At 35.3% G+C, this 24,835-nt stretch overlaps 1 protein-coding gene across 2 annotated transcripts in view; it reads right to left on the bottom strand.

The window, feature by feature from the left end:
- Nucleotides 1-24,399, bottom strand: part of LYPLAL1 (lysophospholipase like 1) — a 102,526-nt gene extending 78,127 nt beyond the window's left edge. For both annotated transcript variants that reach the window (XM_044671919.1, XM_044671918.1), the window contains exons 1-2: nt 24,287-24,399; nt 14,337-14,436 (exon numbers count right to left, since the gene is read on the bottom strand). In XM_044671919.1, the coding sequence (XP_044527854.1) occupies nt 14,337-14,436; nt 24,287-24,383 (197 nt within the window). In that variant the 5' untranslated portion in view covers nt 24,384-24,399. The remainder of the gene's footprint in view (nt 1-14,336; nt 14,437-24,286) is intronic.
- Nucleotides 24,400-24,835: the final 436 nt, after the last annotated feature.

Raw genomic sequence — 24,835 nt, 5'->3', positions numbered from 1 at the left:
ATATAATATATATGTATATATATATATATACCCATGTGAAAGTTTATGGAGTCTTAAGTCCATTAAAATAATGAAGACAAAGCCTCAATCAACAAGCAGTTATTAAGTGCCTACTATGTATTAGGGCCTACCAGTGATGGGAAAAATTTTTAAAGAAGGGGCCAAAGGAAAGGAAATGCTCATCTGTCAGTCTGTTTCTAAGGCAACTCTTTCGAAATTTCATCATATTGTATCCTACTCGTTGTATTTGTCAGATTAGGAATAATGTGGCGAGGCTGGAGAGAACATTTCAGGGGGCCACATCTAGCCTATGGGCTGTAGTTTGCCCATCACTGCCCTATACTGTTTATCATATTTGCTGTTATTACTTGAAATGTAACAGTCTAACAAATTTTCATATTTGGCAGAGTTGAAAGGATGTGGTATATATCCTTTTGGGCATGGGTGCCATTATGTTATTCTGCCAACATCAAGATTAATGATACCCAAAAGTCACCTACTTGGGGAAAGTGAATTTTTTCTTAAATACTAAACTAAGCATTTGAGTGTAATATAGTATGGCACTGGGAATATTTTCTCTTATGTTATTTTTCTAATAAAATGCTACTAAACAATCTTTTTTAAAACTAGTAAACAAATCTTAGAATTCTGAATTAAAAGCATTTTCTCACTCAACATTTTTGCACTTGGGCATGGTATTAATGCCTCACCTAGCCCTACCAATGTACCTCAATAACAGCACTGATACATTCTTGCTACTAGTTATATCTTAAGCTAAGACATTCCTGCTTTATTTGGCCTCAAAGCAAAGTCCTAGGATTGGGAATTTCCAGGAAATTGGTTCTTGGGAAACTGATAGAAGTAAAAGCTTTATTATTATGTAGCACAGCAAGCAGACAAATAAAAGCACCCTTGCATGCATACACCTCACTTCTGCCCAACCCCATACCCTCTTTGGCAATATAAACAGACAGAGGTTGTCCCCAAAGATATAAGAAAATCACTTACTAAGAGGGGGAGGGAAATGTGTCAGAGAAGAAACATACCCAAAGTTGGAGTTCAGATGGCAAAATTATATACTCTATCAATGGGCTTGGTTGAAAACAGGTAATTGGTGCCAGATGTGGGAAGGGGCATTCCTAATTAGACCCAGATGTGGTAGAGAAGATCTTGGGGTCACTTATTGATACCAGGTTTGAGTAAAGTTTGGGTAGGAGGAGTTTATTTATTGGGAGCCAAACTGAGTAGAGGATCTAATGTTAACTATCTAAGACAGCAGAAGAGATGACTAGCTCAGAGCTCTGCAGTTTCATCCATCAAAAGATGTGAGCCTTATATGCCTGACAAAGTTAACAGTAGAAAAGTATAAATGGTCTGTCTTTCCTTTTTTTTTTCTTTGTTTCTAAAAAACCCTTCTGGCTTAAAATCAATACTATGAGCAGTAAGGACTAGGCAGTTGGGGTTAAGTAACTTGTCCAGAGTCACACATCTAAGAAGTGTATGGTCTGTCTTTTCCTATATAGTTTTATAGATATTAGGCCCACTTAGCTCAGGTGACTCCATTTTGAAGTCCTATATTACAACTTTAACATCAAACAAGAAAATATACAATTATCACAATGCCTCAAATTCTTAAGTCAAAATATCTAATGCAAACTGAACGCTGGAGATCAAATTCCTTGCTCCAAGTCACTTATAAAAGTGTTAAAGAGCACAAGGCCTAAACAGACATCTATGAGACACTCTACTGAAGGGATATCCCTGGTCAATCAGACACTGAATCCTTGACAACAATCCTTCATGACCCTTCTCTGAGTCTACTCATGCAATCAGTCCTGATTCCATTTAGCCCAAATCTCTTTAGTTTTTTCAAGTCAAGCAAAGCTGATCTGACAATTTATCATTGGCACGTCTTAAAAAATTAGATATAATATATATTTTGGTTATAGCCTATTATGAAATTGGAAGGAAAACATTTGCCCAAACACTTATAAACATTAAAAGTTATTCAAGACTATCTTAAAAGTCAAACACTCTAAAAATAATTTGTTAGAAAAGTGTGTCATTTGAAATTATTGTAAGCCCTGGAAGACTATGTCTCCCAGGACTCTTTCTGCTACAACTTCCCCTGACACTTCCTACTTCCTTTAGGGGAGGTGTCAGGGAAAGTTTAAAAGGGAAAGTTTGGCGCTTTTTCTCTCTAGACCAAGGAGGCAGGCTAGCGCTCTCTACCCTGAGACCTAGCTCTCTCTTGGCGCCTTTTTCCCTTTCTTCCTACCTCCTAGTTTTCCCTAGACCTTTCCCTTTCTAATTAAAATAAAACCTAGCTATTCAAACCCTAACATTGCTCTCTGATCATTCATTTGAGGGCTCTGGTCAATTTCCCCGCTGGGGCTGGGGACCCCTACCTTCCTTTCCCTTCCTCCACCTTCCTTTCCCTTCCTCTACCTTCCTTTCCCTTCCTCCACCTTCCTTTCCCTTCCTCCACCTTCCTTTCCCTTCCTCCACCTTCCTTTCCCTTCCTCTACCTACCTTTCTCCTTTCTCCTACCATCCTACCTCCATCTATCACTTACAAACACACAAAAGTAAATGTAAAATTATGCAGATTTGTAACTGAATTTCTAATAGTAAATGGTAGAGTTGGGAAGGATCTCAGAGATCAACTAGTTCAATTCTTTTATTTTATGGCTAAGAAAGTGAAGGAGGATCAGAGAGTTAAGTGTTTTGCCAAAAGTCAAGTAATGGCTAAGGTAGAGCCAAGGGTAGAAGAATTCTAACTCATAGTTCTATGTTCTTTTCATTATATTCATTTGACTGAATCAAAAAGGCAAAAAAAAAAATGACAGAAAAACTAGTTACTATATAAAAAAAATGTTTAATTCAATAATCTGCAGTCAATCATAATACTTATAGTGCTGAGTAGCCTTAAATATCTCTCTGTACTTAGGGATGGACAACTAATTCATTTCTAGGTAATTACACAGTTCTGAAATGGGCCATTTTCTGAATATGGCCCCTAACATATACTCATAAACTAAAAGAAAAAAACAAGAAGTAGGTAATTAACACTTTGTTCCACAAAATGTTATAAAGTATAAAAAATTTACTCAGATATACATATAACATATTACATTCATTAAACCTGACAGCATGAAACTAAGAGAATATGTTTGACTTGGTTAATGTGGGAATTTTGCTTTGCTTGACTATACATATTTACAACAAGTTTTGTTTTTCTTGATTTTTCAATGGATAAGGGAGGGGGAGGACAGAAGGAGAAAGTTAGGAACTAAAAATAAAATAACACTAAATTTAAAAAAAAGATTATGACTAATATCCACCAATATCAACATAACGATTTTACTTAAAAAGTAGAAGCTATAGTAATACCAATATTAAAATTTGTACCAATAACTATCATTTATATAGAGGTTTAAGGTTTGCAAAATACTTTATATACATTATTTTATTTGATTATCTTTTTGGTTTCTAACATTAAAGAGCAGTATGAAGACTAAGAAATAAAAGGAATGCCTAATATTATTATTGAACTTTCCATTTAATTTTAAACAGTTATTAAATGTGAGAAAGAAGATAAGATGGAGCCAAGTCAATCTTTGCAGCCCTTAACCTATAGTATCTTATTTCTTAATCAACAGAAAGTTGATTTGTATTTGAAAAGTTAAATATTTTTAATCTTGTTATTTTAGATTTTATAAAAAGCTGACATAGCTAATTGTTTTTTTAAAGTTCCGTTATGAGATATCTGAAAACAAAACTTGATAATGCCTATATTATTTATGAAAGAAAAACTATTTCACAGCTTGGGACATAAGATGAACACTGAAATACATTTTCAAACATGATTAAAATACTGAAATAAGCATTATTCTCTATTTTGTTGTTGATATTGTTTAGAAAAGCTGTTATGAAGTTTGGGAACCAATAAATTAAGCTTTTAAATTATTGATGTTTTAAGTTCATTTTTAATAATTAGTTATATAGCCCGTTATATTTCCACCAACATACTTGATTACTCTTATAAAAAAAGACTGATGAAACATAACAGGCCTTTAAAAATGTATAACTTGCTGTATTATTTGAACATTTTAATATTCTGACTTAGGTCAGTACAAGCTTCTGGTATTTAAGTTTCAGCTAATAAGCATAACTTTACAAATTTACTTTGTTTGTATATTGGTACCAAACTGTGGCAGGCATTACAGTACTTAAATGCATCTGTTTTATTTCACTGTTTCATTTAATGGTTCTTATCAGGCACAGGGGCCTGAAATGTAATATTCCATAAGGTAATTCACCGCTTATAGTAAAAAAAAAAAAAAACAAATGAAGTTCAGGTATTTTTCTTTTGATACACCATTTCATAAAAAAGAGCATACTGCAATATTAAGAAAAGCTATAGTGTTGAGGGATATATGACTACAAATTTGCTATTTTTTTCTTTAAAGGAAAAATATCCACATTTTAATTTTTTATGTATGCTTCAAGGAGTCATTACCAATACAGAAAAAGAAAAGAATCAGGTTTTTAAAAATGTACTACTTGACTTTACATATTTATTTCTTTGACTATGCCATATATTTGTGACTTTCTAAATGAAAATATTCTCATTTTCCTAAAAACTTCAATATAAGAAACCAATTTTACCTGAAATATTTTAAAAATGCAACAAATTTAGCTATCACACTTAAGTTTGGCTCAAAAAGTATTAGTAAAACTTCTTAGAAATCAAAAGTTAATATTTAATCAAATAGTTAATAAATTTTTGAGTGCTGAGTCCCAAAACTAACTAGCCATTCCCTAAGGAAAGGAAGCAAAAAACTCAAAGGGCAAGGAAAAACAGCTAATACAAACTCCTTTCTGGGGAAATGGAAAAAAGTTTACTGTTTCTGATCGAAAGTAATTAGGTCTTAAAATAAAAGTAGCATAGTGCTTATAAAACTCTTTTAAGGCAAATCTTTATTTCAATGTGAAAAACACTATTTTTGGATTGATTGATTAAGATATAAAATTCAAAGATTTTACCATTTATTTCTTCATCTATTTAGTCATTTTCTTAAAGTAAAGAATCTGCTAAATGAAAAGAATTATACTCAAAAGAAAAGATCACACATTGATTTTGAGCTGTAAGACACCTTCAAAGCCACTTAGAAAGTCCAACTCCCTCATTTTACAGATGAGGAAACTGAGGCCCAGAGAGCATATGTGAATTGCTCAAGATCACACAGCTAGGGTATACCTGAGATGAGATTCAAACTTAAGACTTTCTGACTCCAAGTCCAGTTCTAGTATACAACTTGCCAGGCCATTAATACAGGACAAAGGGTGCCAGAGTTGGAGTTAAGAATCCAGGTTAAAATCACTGGCACTAAATAGCCATGTGATCACAGGTAGGTCATTTGTCCTCTCTAAGCTTTAGTTCTTATCCATAAAATAGGAATAAGAATACTTGTAATACTAACCTTAAGGTGTTTATAAATATGTTATCATTATGTTAGGGGGAAAACTGATTGTTGCTAATTCAATCTTTAACCTATTTGAAAACTGGAATGCTGCAGTTACATGATATGCATGTAAAAATATGATTTGTGATAGGGGTGTAAGATTAAAATGTATTTTAAGAGTAATTTAAAATCCTCAAATAAAAACTAAATTAGAAATCATAAAGATTAAAAGAGAAATTAATAAAATTGAAAGTAAAGGAACTATTGAACTAATGAATGAGACTAGGAGCTAGTACTTTGAAAAAACAAATAAAATAGATAAAGTACTGGTTAAGCTAATAAAAAAAAGAAAGAGAAACAAATTAATAGTATCAAAGATGAAAAGGGTAATCTCATCTTTAATGAAGAGCAAATTAAGGTAATTATTAAGAACTATTATGCCCAATTATATAGCAACACATATGACAATTTAGGTGAAATGGGTGAATATTTACAAAAATATAAATTGCCTAGATTAACAAAAAAGGAAATAGAATACTTAAATAATCCCATCTCAGAAAAATATGGAGGGGATGTGGCAAAATTGGGACACTAATACGCTGCTGGTGGAGTTGTGAATTGGTCCAACCACGTTGGAGGGCAATATGGAATTTTGTTAGTTTTTAACTAGTTAGTTAAACAAAAATGGTTCTGGGTCAAGATGGCAGCACAGTAAGAAGCACTTGCTTGACCTCTCCTAACACACATATAGGACTCCTCAAGAAGACAAAAAAACAAATCCAGACGAATGAAGGGACCCCACAACAGGGCGCAGCATTGAAGGTACGTGGAATCGGGGCATTTCCATGCTATAAAGAGGTGAAACAGTTCTCACTAAAAGGCGAGCTGAGCAACCACACATACACACACACACACACCACCTAAAGGCCAAAGCCAGCGCAAAAGAATCAGAGCGAATCTAGGGCACCCATTAAGCCCTTGGCAGCCACCTGGAGTCACCAGGGCCAGCTCCTGAGAGGAGCAAGACTTAAGACCCCAAAAGGCTAAAGAATGCGCGGAATTTGAACACAGACCCTAAGCGCAGGCGCACACACGGATCGTGAGCTCAGGCGTGGGCATGGATCCTGAGCGCAGGCGGATCTTGGGTGGGAACCCAGTGCAGAGGGGTGCACAACTGTGGAAGCAGAGCCCTGAGACTGTTAAAGGAGCTTCGGGCAGAGGAACAAGCAAGGGGACCACCAGGAGGCTTGCCCCTGAGAACAACTAGACCTGAGACATCAGGAGCCTAAAGAGCACAGACAGACCCTGGGTGTGAGGATAAAGCTGAGTGGGCACTGGGCTAACAATGGGAAGCCAGACTCAGGAACCCCAGAAGAGAAAGATGAGTAAGAAGAAATCTTTAACACTCAACAACTTTTACACAGAGAAAATCCAGCCAACAGAGCAAACAGCAGAGGAGAACAAACAAATAATCATATCCAAACCTTCCCAAAACAATAAAAACTGGTCACAAGCTCTTGAAGAGTTCAAATCTGAGATGATGAAAAAGATGAAAGAGATCTGGCAAGAAAATAACAGTTTAAAAGGCAGATTTTTCGCAATTGGAAAAGGAAAACCAGTCTCTAAAAGCTAGAATTGGGCAATTCAAAAAAGATGCCCCCAAATCAAAAGAATTGATAAGCAAATTTAAGACCAAAAACAAACAGCCGGAAAACAGGATAGACCAAATAGAAAAGGAAAATCAAAACATTATAGCAGAAAACCAGTCTCTAAAGACAAGAATTGGGCAATTAGAAGCCAATGATCTATCAAGACAGCAAGAACAAATAAAACAAAGTCAAAAGACTGATAAAATAAAAGGAAACATGAAATATCTCAATGAGAAATTGACAGATCAAGAAAACAGGTCTAGAAGAGACAATCTGAGAATCATTGGTCTTCCTGAAAAAGCAGAAATTAATATAAATTTGGACTCCATACTAAAAGAAATAATTCAGCAAAACTGCCCTGAAGTTCTACAAGAGGGCAATATAGACATTGAAAGGATTCATAGATCACCCTCTACACTAGACCCTGAAAAGACAACCCCCCAAAATATAATAGCCAAATTCAAGAGTTTCTAAGTAAAAAAAAAATCTTTCAAAGAGAAACACCATTTAAAATCACCCTAGAAAATATAAAATATTTAGGAATCTATGTACCAAATCAAACACAGGAATTATACAAAAACAACTACAAAACACTTTCCAAACAATTAAAACTAGGTCTAAACAAATGGAAAAACATTGATTGCTCATGGGTAGGACGAGCTAACATTATAAAAATGACCATTCTACCCAAATTAATTTACCTATTTAGCTCCATACTTATCAAACTACCAAAAAACATTTTTATACTGAATTAGAAAAAACTATAACAAAGTTCATATTGAATAACAAAAGATCAAGAATATCAAGAGAAATAATGAAAAAAAGTGTGAAGGAAGGTGGCCTAGATTTAGGCCAGATATTAAATTATACTATAAAGCAGCATTCATCAAAACGGTATGGTACTGGCTAAGAGACAGATGAGAGGATCAGACTTGGGGTAAGTGACATCAGGAAGACAGTGTATGATAAACCCAAAGAGGTCAACTTTTGGGACAAAAATCCACTATTTGACAAAAACTGCTGGGAAATTTGGAAAACAATATGGGAGAGATTAGGTTTAGATCAACATCTCACACCCTACACCAAGATAAATTCAGAATGGGTGAATGACTTGAATATAAAGAGGGAAACTATAAACAAGTTAAGTGAACACAGAATAGTATACTTGTCACATCTCTGGGAAAGGAAAGATTTTAAAACCAAGCAAGAGTTAGAGAAAATTACAAAATGTAAAATAAATGATTTTGATTATATTAAATTAAAAAGCTTTTATACAAACAAAAACAATGTAGCCAAAATCAGAAAGGAAACAACAAATTGGGAAAAAATCTTTATAAGAAAAAACTCTGAAAGGGGTCTAATTACTCAAATATACAAGAAGTTAAATCAATTGTTTAAAAAATCAAGCCATTCCTCAATTGAAAAATGAGCAAGGGATATGAATAGGCAATTTTCAGATAAAGAAATCAAAAGTATCAATAAGCACATGAGAAAGTGTTTTAAATCTCTAATAATTTAGAGAAATGCAAATCAAAACAACTCTGAGATATCACCTCACACCTAGCAGATTGGCTAAAATCAAAGAAGGGGAGAGTAATGAATGCTGGAGGGGATGTGGCAAAACTGGGACATTAATACATTGCTGGTGGAGTTGTGAACTGATCCAACCATTCTGGCTGGCAATTTGGAACTATGCTCAAAGGGCTATTAAAAATGCTTGCCCTTTGATCCAGCCATACCATTGTTGGGTTTGTACCCCAAAGAGATCATAGATAAACAGACTTGTACAAAAATATTTATAGCCGTGCTTTTTGTGGTGGCAAAAAACTGGAAAATGAGGGTATGTCCTTCAATTGGGGAATGTCTGAACAAATTGTGGTATATGCTGGTGAGGGAATACTATTGTGCTCAAAGGAATAATAAACTGGAGGAATTCCATGTGAACTGGAAAGACCTCCAGGAACTTATGCAGACTGAAAGGAGCAGAGCCAGAAGAACACTGTACACAGAGACTGATACACTGGTAAAATAGAATGTAATGAACTTCTTACTAGCGGCTGTTATCATTAAAAATGATAAAGGCCGAGATTTGAAGGGAGAATAGTATTTTAATAAAAGCCATGCTGATAGAGATAAACTGACCACACGCCTGTAAGAAACCTATTCCAACATCACCTCAGCCATTTACCTTTTTCTCTCCCCGCATGCTCAGGTAGCTAAAGAGGAAGTTCCAAGTCACTTCCCCCTAATTTTAAAACAGTCCTTCACCTTGAATACGTAATCCAAAACAGGAAACCCATTAGGGATCACGAGAAATGTAGTTCCAAGTATCCCAAGTGATTTTAAATGACACATAGCAATGCAATGATCCAGGACAATTCTTAGGGACTTATGGAAAAGAATGCTACCCACATGCAGAGGAAGAACTACAGGAGTGGAAAGAGAAGAAAAACAACTGCTTGAACACATGGGTTGAGGCGGACATGATTGGGGATGTAGACTCGAAACTACCACACCAAAGCAATTATCAACAATTTGTAAATAGGTCTTGATCAATGACATATGTTAAAACCAGTGGAAATGCGCAGCGGCTATGATTGGGGGAAGTCAGGGGTGAAGGGGAAAGTAAGAGCATGAATCATGTAACTAGGTTAACTTCTCTAATAAATAAAAATTATTTAAAAAAATAAAATAAAAATCTCACCTGTTTTAGTTTATATCTCTCTTCTTATGAGTTATTTGAAACNGGGGGCGAAGGGGAAAGTAAGAGCATGAATCATGTAACCATGTTAACTTTTCTAAAAAATAAATATTAAAAAAAATAAAGCTATGTATATACAAGGGAACCAAAAAGAACAACAGAAAAACAACAAAAAAAAGAAAGGTGCTCTCTCATACTACTGACTTGTACTGCATCCTCCAAACTGCCCGAATCTTCAAACAAACTGCTGAATAACCATTAATGATCCACGTTATAGTTCAACATTGAATTTTTGGACCTAAGTAAGATTTTATCTTTATCTCTTAAATTTCATTTTATTAGATTCATCCCAATGTTCCTATCAATATTATTTTGGATCCTGACTGTCATTAACAGTGTTATCCTGGGCAAGGGACATGAATAAGCAATTTTTAGATAAAGAAATCAAAACTATCAACAAGTACATGAAAAGGTGTTCTAAATCTCTTATAATTAGAGAAATGTAAATTAAAACAACTCTGAGGTACCACCTCATACCTAGCAGGTTGGCTAATAAGATAGCAAAGGAAAGTAATAAATGTTGGAGGGGATGGAGCAAAATTGGAACACTAATGCAATTGTTGGTGGAGTTGAGAATTGATTCAACCAATCTTGAAGGCAATTTGGAATTATGCCCAAAGGGCTTTAAATGACTGTCTTCCAGCCATACCACTGCTGGGTTTGTACCTCAAAGAGATAATAAGGAAAAAGACGTGTACAAAAATATTTATAGCCATGCTCTTTTTGGTGGCAAAAAAAAATTGGAAAATGAGGGGATGCCCTTCAATTGGGGAATAGCTGAACAAATTGTGGTATCTATTAGTGATGGAATACTACTGTGCTGAAAGGAATAATGAACTGTGGCACAATCAAATGTAATGGACTTCTCTGCTAGCAGCAATGTAATGACCCAGGACAATTCTGAGGGACTTAGGAGAAAGAACAATATCCACATCCAGAGAAAGAACTTTGGGAATATAAACACAGAAGAAAAACATTTGCTTGATCACATGGTTTGATCGGGAAATGACTGGGGATGTAAACTCTAAACAATCACTCCAATGAAAATATTAATAATATGGAAATAGGTCCTGATCAATGACATATGTAAAACCCAGTGGAATTGCTCATTGGCTACAGGAGGGGGAAGGGAGAAGGGGAGGGAAAGAACACAAATCATATAACATGGGAAAATATTCTAAATTAATCAATTACTCAAATAAATAAATTAGGAATTGGTCTGGAGAAGATGAAATGGTAAAATGGGGGCTCAAGTTGTGAATCTGAATACACAATGGACCCTGAAAGAGCCATGAGCCTACAGGGAAATGAAAAGGAGAGATATCTAATAATTACATTGATTCCCTTCAAGAAAAAAAAAAGTTCCCTGAAAACTCTGAAGACTAGAAGAATGCAGGGTCAAAATAAGCAATAAAGACTATATAGGGGGCAGCTGGGTAGGTCAGTGGATTGAGAGTCAGACCTAGAGATGGGAGGTCCTAGGTTCAAATCTGGCCTCAGACACTTCCCAGCTGTGTGACCCTGGGCAAGTCACTTGACCCCCATTGCCCACCCTTACCACTCTTCCACCTAAGAGCCAATACACAGAAGTTAAGGGTTTAAAAAAAAAAAAAGACTATATAGCAAGGTCATCTATTTGTTGAACTGAATAAAACATTTCTTTACTTTAAATAAAAAGTATTATCCATTGCTTCCAGCCTATGTAATTTGCAAATTTATAAACATGCATTCTGTGCCTCTACTGAATTCATTGATGAAAATATTAATATATGTCAATTACAAATCCTTCAGTCACTCACTATTCTTTGGGTCTGGCTATTCAACCAGTTTCAAATTCATTTAATTATATTACTGCCTAGTCCATATCAACTATTCCACAAGAATGGTATGCTATTCTCTTTAGACAACTAAATATACAGCATTCTCCAGCTACCAGGATAGTAACCCTATCAAAGAAATAAATAAATTTAGTTTGGTATGACCTATTCTTGATAGAGCCATGTTGCCTCTTAGACATTGATTTTCTTAGGTTTTCACTAACCATCTCTTTAAGAAAGTTCTAGAACAATGGTGTCAAACTCAAATAGAAATAGGGACCACTAAACCATTATATAATAGGGTCTCTGCAGTATGCATATTGACTTAGAAAACTGTGGGAGGCCAATAAAAGAAACAGAGTCTCAAATAGATGAAAATCTGAGACTCCTCTTTTGACCCCTTTTATGATCCACACCTTTTCTTATTGAAAAACATTATAGCTTCTAGGAAAAATAAGTTCTTAGTAAACCAGCACTTAATGAGTTAACAGCCTTTTTTCACTCATCGGAGTAATGCTGCAGCTGTGGGTATATCTCTCTAACCGCTATAGGCATCCCAAGGTCACAGAGTGGCAAGCTCAGGCAAAATAACTTAGATAAAGTGAGGCTCATTTTTAACCTTGAGACTTTCTCATCTGGCATTATCTTCATAAGAAAATTCTTTGTAAAACTGTAACTTTATTGTGCTTTGATATGACAGAATTTGTATTTCTGTGCAAACACGAAGTTTCAGGGGGGTTCTTTTGTGTGAAATAAGTCTTGAAGTATATATAATAAACTCCATGCTGCAAGAGAGGGCAGAGAAGCAGCATGAGCTGACTAAAAGATCTTCCTCCTTATCAACTAAACTGTCCTTATCAGATTATCTGGAGATGATAGATAGATCTTGAGAGAAAACTACATATTAATTATCAATCCTCTATTGTGTTTGTATTTGTTTAAAATTTGTTAATTGCATTTTAATCTGGTTCTGGGCCAAGTTGGAGTGTTGTGGACTGCAATGTGGCCTGTGGCTAGGTATAACTGGCTCAGAGTTGGCAAATTCCACTCTTCCCTTTTTTTGAAAATTGGAATATTTTGTCCTCCAGAATTTTTCAAATACTGATGATGATGGTGGCACAGTCATTACTTTTTATAGATCAACTACAACAGGTGATATGAACTCATCAAAGGTAGTTAGTTTTATTTCTAACACTCACTCTGTTTCTCATGGTTCTCAATTCTCTTTTGGCTACCTTTGTTCTATTCTTTCCATCACAGGCATTCTATTTGACAGAGAATGCAGAAGCAAAATGAGAAGTGCCTATTTCGGCCTGCTCTGTTAACAACTAATATCTTACTATGCTCCCATGACCCTTCTCTTTTCCCCTAATATAGCAAAAACAAATCTAAACCAAAAACACCTAGTCCTTTTGATATTCCTTAGCTTTCTGTGCTGTCCTAAGGTCATTCTGAGCTTGAGCACTCTAGACACTATTCTTATAGTTCTATACACCTTCAATATGTCTCTTAAAATTTAAATTGGTTGGTAAGTTTCCTGTGAAAACACATTGGTTTCTTCAGAATACTGCTTATTCTCTTCCTCCTTGGAATCTCTTTTGGTATCTTCAGAATTTCATTATGAATGCTGACCTATAATGTGCCCCTTGAGATCTAGTTTCTAAACTCATTGCTCAACCAAAACAGCTTCTTCCCAGGTTATCAGTGGTCTTTAACTGCTAGATCTAACTGTATTTTTCTCATTCTGATCCTATTCAACTTCTTTGATTCTGTGATATCACTGACCACTAACTTTTCCTATGAGTCTAACTATTCCTTCTTAGAGTACATTTCCCTTCACTGTAAGTCTTCTAGCAAAAGTTGGATGAACTTATCCAGGATGTTGTAAAGGGGATTCTTGTTCAGGTAGGATTTGGAGAACATGGGCTCTAAGACCCCTTCCAACTCTGGAATTACATGAATGGCCTCTTTAAACACAATTTTTAAAAATTTCCTGAAATCTTAGCCCTTACTTGAAAAATCCATTAAAACTTATCCAATTCTACCATTGGGTTTCACTCATGAATGAAAAAAAGGCCTATTATGTTCTAACTGTGATTGACTTATATTAAAACCCTGTTTTTGGTTTCATCTTAATACAAAAGGTTAAATTTATTCATGTGATAAAAAAATCTAGAAATAATATTCAAGTAAGAATTCCTTTGGAGGATAAAAATACTGGCCTAAAATGATTTAAAATAATGAAACAAAGGGGCAGCTGGGTAGCTCAGTGGATTGAGAGTCAGGCCTAGAGATGGGAGGTCCTAGGTTCAAATCCAGGCTCAGACAAGACACTTCCCAGCTGTGTGACCCTGGGCAAGTCACTTGACCCCCATTGCCCACCCTTACCACTCTTCCACCTAGGAGCCAATACACAGAAGTTAAGGGTTTAAAAAAAATAATGAAACAAGCTTAGAGATTATGAGAGATCTTCCCTAACTTTGGGGTTCAATTTAAGTAGTAAAAAATTTAATTTAAAATAATGACTCATTTATTAAAAAGTCAAAGCATAATGAATGAATTTTAACAGATTTCAATATTGTTACTATTAGCATTTTATGTTACAAATGTTATATTGGTCAGTGAGTCTAATCAATACGTACCTCAAAGGAGCTGTTGGATAAATAATTTTAATGTGTTGAAAGACTAAATCTTGATTTAAAACCTGTTTGATCCATTCTCTGAATCTTTGGCCAGAATCACCTGAGAATACAGAAGTTAAAGATTTTAAATATATAGGCTATAAACCAAAATTGTTCCACTGAAATTGTTAAATATTAGTTGAGCATAAATTTCACTACTAAATTTATTTGTGGCATACTTTATAAAATCAATTATACTTAGAGCAATTATAATGATATTCACATTATAAATGATACATAACCAACATTCAAAAAGCAGAAAAACATGACAATTAGGTAGATTTATATTATTCAAAAAAATTTCCAAGATTTTTATGCTATATCCCTGGAAGCTAACAATATGAAGAAACAGAACTGCTAGTCTTAATTAACAATAACCCCAAAATACTTTGACTTCATTCATGGTTTCAACACCAGTTCCTGGGGGAGGGATTTGATAATGAGGTTTTGGATTTTCTGATATGTTAAACTTATCTTAGGAAAAACATTAAAAGAAAATCTCTCCAAAATTATAAACTTAAAAAATTATATTAAGACATTGTTTGGTTTCACTAAATGACTACTACAAGAATAGCTCTGATACATTTTGACTTATTTACCTTGAGAAATCTAAATTTTATTTTAATAAAATTTCATGTCCTATAAAACAATAAATACCCTGAGGTATGAAAAAAATCAGTTGCGAATTATTATTATTATTCTGACAACTTAGTATATATTTGAAAATAAAGTCTAGACATTAATTTCCTGTTGGTAAAATCAAGAGGGAGGATTGGGAGTAGGTGGGGAAATACTGTACTCCGTAACCATCTCAGCACACTGGGCAAAAACAGATTGAGGCTAACTGACAGGGCTCAAACCCATCTGATGAGTCAGGGGGATGTCTACTCCAAGCATGTGCAGACTTCCCCTGGCAGAATGAGCAAATAAGAACAATTTGTTCCAACTGCCATGAGGGTGCCTGAAGCAGCTTATAGCTTGGTCAGGCATGGAAAACACAAAAGTCATTCACTGTATCATGGATCATCATTACCAGTCATTCTGACTTTTGTCTTACTACTGGACTTTGATGACTCTCAAAGGGAGAATGAGCTTGACAACTTCATACAACTCTGCCTCACTTAAATCCAATTCATGCTTGAGTCAAGATATCACCCTGTGATGTCACAGATCCTTTTTGGAATGAAGGATGAACAACAAAATATGACAAATGGTCATTTCAACTCGGAAGCTTGAAGACTTTCTCTAAGACAGAGGTATTCACCATGGCCATCCCACTTCTGGATATCTCTGTTAGAAAGTTCTTTGTAATTTTTTTCCCCCTTAACATCAAACCTCAATGTAACTCTCTGCAACTTCACTCCACTTCTGGTTCTTCCCTCTGGGACTAAATAGAACAAGTCTAATAATCCCTCTTCCATGTGAAGACCTTCATCTACTTGAAGACAGTTGTAATACAATTATTGTCAAAGAATTAGAGTTAAAAGGGATCTTGGGTCATGTAGTACAACCTTTCATTTGACAGATAAGGAAAATGAAGCCTAGGTATGAAGTGGCAGAGCTGGGGATGCGGCTCCAACTCCATAACCTCTGGTTTCACGTGACCCAGGCTTTCATTCCCCAAGTCCTCTGACTCCAACTCCCCTGCTCTGGAGTTCTGTCTAATATACCATGCTGCCTGCTTCTCAGCATAGCCCTTTAGATCTTCTCTTCTCCAGATTAAGTATGCTCAGATTTCAACCAATTCTATCATCCAGTGTGCTAACTTATTCCTCTTAACTTTATATGAAAATTTAATGAGTATCTATGCCTATACCCAAATTATTGAAAAAAAAAGTTAAATAGTAAAGGATCAAGTAGAGATCCCTGTGGGATACTCCACTAAAGAACTCCCATGGTGCCAATAAAACATTAACTTTCATCATGGAGCCCAAGCCATCCAATTAGTTGTGAATCCATCTGACTATATTATCATCGAATCCATATCTTTTCAGGTTCTTCTTAATAACAGTATGATACTTATCAGAAACTTTGACAAATCTGGGAAGGAGGAAGGGAACAGTATAAGCTTTTATTAAGCAAAGACTATGTACTGACTACTGTGCTAAGCACTTTACAAAGATTATTTGATACACACAATAACCTTGTAAGATAGGTGTTATTATTACATTTAGTTGAGGAAACTGAGGTAGAGATTAAGTGACTTGTCCAAGGTCACACAGCTACTAAATGATAAAAGCCCAGAAACCTATCCTCTGTGTCATTTAGCTGTCACAGGTAAACCCTAACCCCAGAATTCCCTTCATCTACTAGGGAGGAAGGCAGGAAGGCAGGAAGACAGGAAGGAAGGAAGGAAGGAAGGAAGGAAGGAAGGAAGAAAGGAAGGAAGGAAGGAAGGAAGGAAGGACGGATGTTAGTTGGCATGACCTCTTCTGGATAAAACCATCAGTGTTTTGGTTTCTAGATCAACTATCTTTTTAATAATGTGCAAATTTTCCTAGGAATAAAAGTCTAATTCACTGATAAAAAACACAGTTTTTGATCTTTTTGACTTTTCGAAAATCAGGTCTTGACCTTTTCTGCAATCTATTGGTATCTCTCCCATATTCCTTGTTTATTGTAGATAGCTATTCCCTAGTCATTTTTGTATTGTCTTTTCTAGTCATGTAAAGGTCATTCTCCTTGGCAGAAAGAAAACAGAAGCAAATTAAGAACTGAATAGCTCTTTGTGCTCTCTGTTGAGAAATATTTATAATTACTACTATCCTTTCTACCCCAAAGGCCATTTTCTATCTTTGGTCTTTCCAGTTAAAAACAAACAAGATTCCTGATACAATTTTAAAAGTAGATCATGCTCTTCTAGTCTCTGCTACTTTGCTTTACTTCTTATTTAACACTTATTTTGAAATCTAAGTTGGTTGGTGATTTCCCTGCTCCACATTGGTCTCTTCAAACAAATCTCAATTTTTTTTTTCCATTCTAATTGTTTCCTTTTGTCCTTAGAATTTCATTCTTGAGCATTTCTCATTTCTTTTGGGTTGACTTTCCCTTGAAGCATTTTAGTCTATTGACTGAATTCTACGAAATATTTTCTCAGAATCTAAGGATACAAAACAGATTATACCTATATTTCCTCCTTTATCCAGAACTCTAGGCTAGACAATGATAACTTTCCCTCAGGAATCTCATCATTTCTACAACACCAAATATTTTCTAACTATTAGTGAAAACAAAAGGTCCAGATTAGAATTTCCTTTTGTTGAATCTTCCATTTTTTGAAAGATGAAATTATAATTAAAGTAAGTCAATATCTTATTAGCTGCCTTGCCACTGGCCAAAAGAGAACTCCAGTAAATGTCTGGATGACTGAAACTTCCTATTACTACTTTATCATTCTTCTATACCACTCTTGTGAAGTTTCCTAAACTCCTCATCTACTCCTTCTTTCCATCCAGGTGTTTTTTAGAATAGTACAATGACAAAATCACTTATCTCTCCTGTCACTGAATTTCACCAATCTACTGTTATGATTAACCATTTTGGTTCCTCAATTTTCTCATGAGTATATTTTCTTAATGAACAATCTGACGCTATATCCTACCTCCTAAGCCTATCCTTTTTTTTTTTGAATGAAGAACATTCATCCAGAGTCATGATTCAATCACAGCTCTTATTTTACCAAGTCTCAGTGACACTAATGAGGATAAATTTTCCTCCTTGCATTAACACCTTTAGTTCCTCATTTGTTGTCTCAAATTTGGGCACTGTGCATAGATACCCTAGAACCTGATTTTTATTATTGTCTCTTTTCTTGCATTTTTTTAAGATATGTATCTACTGAGTTTCTCAGCTACTAATTTGTATTCTTTCTTTATAGCTAATCTCATTGGTACCTAATTTGAGGACTATCTATACAAGTCTTCTTTCTCACCTATTCTTTTTTAATTTAAACCCTTTTTGATAGCATTTTCAATATATCTAACAGATATATTCTAAGTAAGATTCATTAAGTGTAATTCCTCTCTGGCTAGCAAACTATCATCTCAATTTTTTAAACACTGATAAATAAATCTCATTTTCAGAAAAGTTTTAGCCAGCTGCTATTTACTTTGGGTATTTTAGGCCTTTCTTTCTTCCTTTCTTCCTCCTTCCATCCCCCCTTCCTTCCCTTCTGCATCCCTTTCATTCAAAAGTCAATTGTGGGGAAAATGCAACTTTTCAAAAGGTGTCACTTTGATTTTCCATTTATTTTCCAACGCTTCAAAATCACTGGCAATACCTTTCAATTATTTAAGGCAGTGTCAATGGTGTGCATGTAAAATACCAGAAGTGTATGTTCATTCATTCTGATAAATCCTGGAAGGTTCCTCATTATGCCTTATGCTTCTGGAAGACAACAGGACTTGATTAAATAAGATAATATCTGTAAAGTGTTTAGCATAGTACCTGAAATGTATATAAATGTTGATTACCTTTCTTAGCCTGGCTATTGCCATGATATGATCAACAAATAGCTGCCTCTGAATTTTCTTCTGCCACCTGTGGCAATGGATTTATCCTCCTTTGTTTAATTTAACTTAATCAATCAAGAACTTAGAGTGCCCCTCCTTCCACACTTAGTCAAAAACTTGAAGAATCTTTTACTAGAAAAGGAAATTCACACCCTCAAAGGCCAGGAGTGGATCCCACAAGCACTGCCTTGCCCCACCCCCCACCCCACCATTGCCAGGCAAATTAAGAAACTATGATTGATTCCTGAGATGTGATAGACCAGCCAACTGTGAAAGGAAGTAGAAACCAGAGAGACAGGAGGTGACATGGGAAAAAGGCTATAAAAGGTGAGACCAGAGTGCTAACCAGGCACTTCTGCATTGGAGCTACTTCTGTGTTGGTGATTCTGCCTTGGTGGCTTTTGCTGAAAGAGGGATTCTGCGTTAGTGGCTCAAGGAATTCAGCTTCAATGACTTGCTTGAGTTGAGACTCTCTCATGGGCTAATGAGATTCACATTCAGATTCACACTGGAAGTCTGGAGGCACTCAGATCAAGACTTAGAGTATTTAACTAGGCAATATTTTCTACCTTCTTCCTACATTTCCCTCTTAATTATCTCTACTTTGCTGTAATAAAGCTACTAAGAGCCTCGTGATTTAAGAGTTAATTTTTATAAACAGCAACCACAACAACTTTTTATAACTCTTAATTTGACCAAAACCAATTTTAACTCTTACACACCTCTTCCTTTGGAGATTGAGTGTTTGGCACAGTGGCATCTATAAAAGATGCTGTTCTTAAATTTGTATAGATTATTGCTTTTTACCTGAAAGATTCTGTGACTCTACTACCTAATTTTATGCAAGTCTTGTTTATAAAAATAGAGAGGTTTATGATTGTAATTAAGGATCAGATCACCATAAATTAAAAAAGAATTATCCTTTAAGCAGCTTTGTACTTATTAATGTGAACTGTACAAGGAAACAGAAGAAACATATGTAAAGTATCACTGCAGGCTATAAAAAGTTAGCATCTACTGAGCCTAGCTAGACACTATTTGATGGCTATACATATATATATATGTATGCATACATATATATATATGTATTAGAAACTCAGTAGCTTTCAAAAATTAACAGATGACAGATTTCCATTCCAAATATACAAATAAATCTAAAACTACTATAAGAATTTAATAATCTGCACTAGAATAAAATCACTATCAGAGATTAAATTGTTGCCAATATCATTCACAAATAGCAACAATCTATACAAATTCAAGAACAGCATCTTTTATAGATGCCACTGTGCCAAACACTCAATCTCCAAGCTATGTGGAACTTCCAAAATATAGAGATCTAGTAGAAAAAGTCAAGATCATGTAGAAATATTCTTCTCATCCTATCTGTTCCTGGAGTTGTCCTAAACATATGTTCAGTGAATTTAAAGAAGATGGGCTTATATGACAATATTCATATTTTATCTAATCCACTTACCTAATTCTGAAGAGAAGAATAAACTAGTAACTTGTACTAAGATTATTTCTATCTAAACTCCACTGAAAAGATGATCACTACTATGACTACAATGAAGGATAATGATTACTTTATATGTACATATAATGTTAAAAACAGAGAATATGAGTTCAAATCCTGACTTTATCACCTACTTGTGTGAGCAAGAGCAAGTTACTTAATCTCTTTGGGTCTCAGTTTCCCTTTCTTTAAAATTAAGGAGTTGAACTCCAAAGACTCTAAGATCCCTTCAACTCTCACATCATAATATTGTTTATAATAATCCTGCATTGATAGTGGATCAAAGTCCTGGGAACAACAGACATCAGCTATTAAATAAAAAGATAACCTAAGTGGTGAAGAATGCTAATGAGCAAAAAATAGAATAAAACAATATTGATTAAAACAATTTGCTTTTTCATGAGTTGTTCTTTTAGCTACATTCCAAATATAATGAAGAATAAAAATAATAAACTGTACAATACTTAAACTATTCATGGAGTCACCCTCCAGACACAATTTCCTCTTTCTACTCAAAATTATTTCCTTAAAGAATTAAAGTTAATACTTTAAAAGATACAAAAGATAGTATGCCTCATTAATTTCCTCATTTTCACATACTCCAAAATCCTGCTAACACAAAAAACAGTAAAAGAACAAACTAAAACCAGCTGATTGAATTAAACAAATTCTCAGTGAAATTTATTCTGTTTTCCATTTAAGAAAAGTTAAATGTGCAATTATTTCCCTGTCACATTAAGGAGTTCTAATTGTTTTTAATGCATGCCTCAGTGGTAAAAAAGGCTCAGATTAACATGGGCCAAACCTTACCTTCCACCTGTTTTCTTACAGATTACAAGTGAGGCCCAGTATCTGGTTCCTTTCAAGTTTTTAACTAGCAAAAACATATTTTTGAAAATCTTTTCCATTTTGGAAAGAAAAACAAATTGCTACAAATAAGAGATGCTTATACATCCTCAAACTCCACCTGGGAAGAATTATTCTCCATCACATAACAGTAAAATAAAATCCTGTTATAATGGCTCATTTTTACACAAATCCATATACACCATGAGCCAAACATTTGCACTTCAAATCTAACTACATACAATAAAATTTTAATTTAGCTAGTCTCCAAAATAGATGTCAATCTTGTTATCCAACAGCAGCATTATTCAATTCAACAAGTATTTATTGGGAATTTAATATAAAAGGGTTCCACTACTTGCATTTTGAAAGAAATCTTTGGAAAATTTCCTTCATCAGTAAGAAAAATATTAGAAACCAAGAATAAGTTAGAAGTTGTAAAACTGTCAGTAATTCTTTTCAAATTATACATAAGGAAAGATATTTGAATAAAGTAAACAAGGCTTGGAGTTCTCTAAAAAAACAAAAACAAAACTACTTATGAAATCAAACATGATCATTCTGGATTTTCTAGGCACTTAGGGTGTGAGATTTTTACCTTTTACCATTTTATAAGTTTAAAACATTGGGACAATCTTTGGCTCCACCCTCTTCTTTTGTTCCCTTTCCAGTCACAAAATCCAATGGATTCTTTCTTCCTAAAATGGTTCATTTCATCCTTTCTATTTCTCTGACACCACCTACTTTATGCTCCTATAATCTCAAGAACTTCAATAGCCTACCTGCAATTTCCTTTTAAAAATCTTTTCCTATTACCTTTCCCCAAACCCTAATTCATCCCACATGTGCCATAAAAACTAATCTTCCTATATCCCTTATCATTCCTCCACTAAAAAATTTTCAATGGACCCCTTTACTTTTAGGATAATGGCTAAAACTCCTTAAATCCATAGTTCAAGGCACAATCTGAACTCTACTACAGGAAGCAATATGTAGTGGTATGAACAAATGAATACTGAGTTTGGAGTCACTTCAAGTCCCTGGGTCTTCCTTTCCTTATCTGTAAAACAAAGAGGGTTAGACTAAATTATTATGTTATACTAAATGATATGGTTTGACTAAATTCAGGGTATGTAAACTTTAAATTTATGATATTTTAATGTTTATCTAAGATTCAGAGTAAATCCTAGTTTCTCTAAAATTTGGGCTTAATTCATCTCTGATTTAACTGTGACAATTATTATTCATCATTTGCTAATCATATACCTGTAGCAGACAGACCTAATATTTTTCAAAAACAAGGAGAAATTCTTTCATTTGCTCCTCTAGAATTCTTTGTAACCTAATTAAGGTCAAAATCAGGAACTGAATCCATGTCTTCCAATTCTAAACCCAGGACTCAAGCCACTGTCAGGTTGTTTCTAATGATTATGTAATGTTTTGTAAAATAACTATTTATTGTTATCTTCAAATGTAATAACTTGATAACTATAATAACTTTTTAAGTTCATTTTTCCCCATCTAGACTGTAATTGTCTTTGAAATGCAGTCTGAATATGGGGAATCTTCAGAACTGGGTTCAACCTTGGATGGATCAATTAATCTCTTTGGGCTTCAGTTTCTCCATCTGTAAAATTAATAATTTTAAGTCATTCCCAAATATCACTGTCTCTAACTTATATTCTGTGTAAATGCCAATAGATAATAGCTCACATTTATATAGTGCTCCCTGATTTATTTACAAAGAATTCTGCTTATAAGAAAATCATAGGTTCATGTATTCAGAGCTTAAAGGTATAGTCATCTAATTCAACCTTTCATTTTACATAGGAGGAAAGTGAGGAATAGAGCAAGAGACTTGGCCCCAGAACACATGTAAATACACAAGTAAGGTTCAGGACTTTTTAAAAAATTCTCATTTTTTCACTCCTACTGTTCACTGTCTTTTCCACTGTACAATGCTGCTTCTCTGAGGCAGTGGAAAATTCAAGTATTTGACTTTGAAATGGAAATGCAAATGTTTTAAGGGCAATAGTGCCATCAGTTTAGAACTTTATCAGAAGTAGTAAGTGAAAGTTGCTGATGGAAGAAAGGTAGTATTACTCAATCATTAATTAACCAACATTTATGAAGTGCCTGCTGTACCTCAGGTACTGTGATAAGGTTTTGGAATACAAAGAGGCAAAGTCTTGTCATTGTCCTCAGAGGAAGAAGTGATTGGGCTCTAGAGCTAGAAAGAGAACAAGGAGAGGAAACTCCTTCTACCACTGCCCCATGGGAAATCCTCTGCAACTTAAATCCCAAAAGAATTGCCAAGTTGGCACAGTAGATAGCATACCTCGCAGGCATTTGGGAATACTGAGTTCAAAGACTTCAGACATTTAACAGTTTGAAGCCTGGCTTGGCAAATCCTTTAACCTCAAATTCCTCAATTGTAAAATGGGGTTAATGCCTACCTCCCAGGGTTGTGAGATAAGCAAAATGGTATATAAATATCAGGTATTATTATTATCATCATCCTAAGTGACTTGCCCAGGTCATAGCCACACAGCTAAGCGCATTTTTGGAATCATTAATTTCATTGCCAGGGCTATGGACTACGCCACAGTCTTGCAGGAGAGTCAACAGATACGGAAAAGATCCATTTAGTACCCGTGCAGAACCGAACTTAGGCAAGTCACTAGGAGCCCGTTTCCTCAAATGTAAAATGAAGAAAGGGGGTAAGGGTTGAGGGTGGGATGGATAGTTTCTCTAAAACTAAGATCCGAGAAGCCGAAGTCCTCCAGGGTGAGGATTCAGACAGTTGGGAGCGGCAACGTGGAGGACGAATGAGAAGAGAGGTAGGAAGGGGCCAGGGGCGGGTCTAGGCGTTCTGAGCCTGCGCAGCTAAGACCAGCACGCGCCTCTCCAGCCACAGCCCAGGCCCGCAGGTCTCGAACCTCTCAAGCCTGAAAGGGGAAGGGATCATCAGGAGTGGGGAAAGACCATCCCCTCTACCTACGCCGCAAAAAAAACCGAAGCATAAATCAGTAATCCACCTGAACCGTGCAGCATGATCAGAGAGGCGGTATGTTGCCCTGTGGGGGACACCACGAATTGCCGCAGCCGCGCGGAGGTACCCATTACCGCAGCCATGATGCCCAACCTCTTCTGTCTCTCTCGCTCCTCCTTGGTCTCTTCCAACCCCAACTCACGTCTGCCTACGGGCTCGCGCACGCACTGGATCTGGCAATCTTCCCGAAATCGGGGGCGCGCTCCCTCTTCCCAGCAAGCCAAGGGGTTTAAAAGCTCACTTTCAGTCCTCCAAGGTCATCCTTCATATTCTATAGGTAAGGAAGTCACACAAGTAGGAAATGCTAGTTCCCGTGTTTGAAATAAACATTTCAACTCAGTATTAGAGTAAACGTATTTGAGAATAAGTAATATAAGTATATATAAGAAAGAGAGGGGCACGGAGTAGGACAGGTGGATAGACCTGGGGGTCCTCGAGGAAAATCCCTTCTCACTGACCTGCTGGTGTCCTTCCCCCTGACAATTCACTTAAATCTCTGACCCCATCTAAAATGAAGGATTGAATTTGACAGTTT

This window comes from Gracilinanus agilis, chromosome 4 (assembly GCF_016433145.1).
Source record: "Gracilinanus agilis isolate LMUSP501 chromosome 4, AgileGrace, whole genome shotgun sequence".
NCBI lineage: Eukaryota > Metazoa > Chordata > Mammalia > Didelphimorphia > Didelphidae > Gracilinanus > Gracilinanus agilis.
Note: the sequence above shows the minus strand (reverse complement) of the source record. Positions and strands in the feature narration are given on the sequence as shown.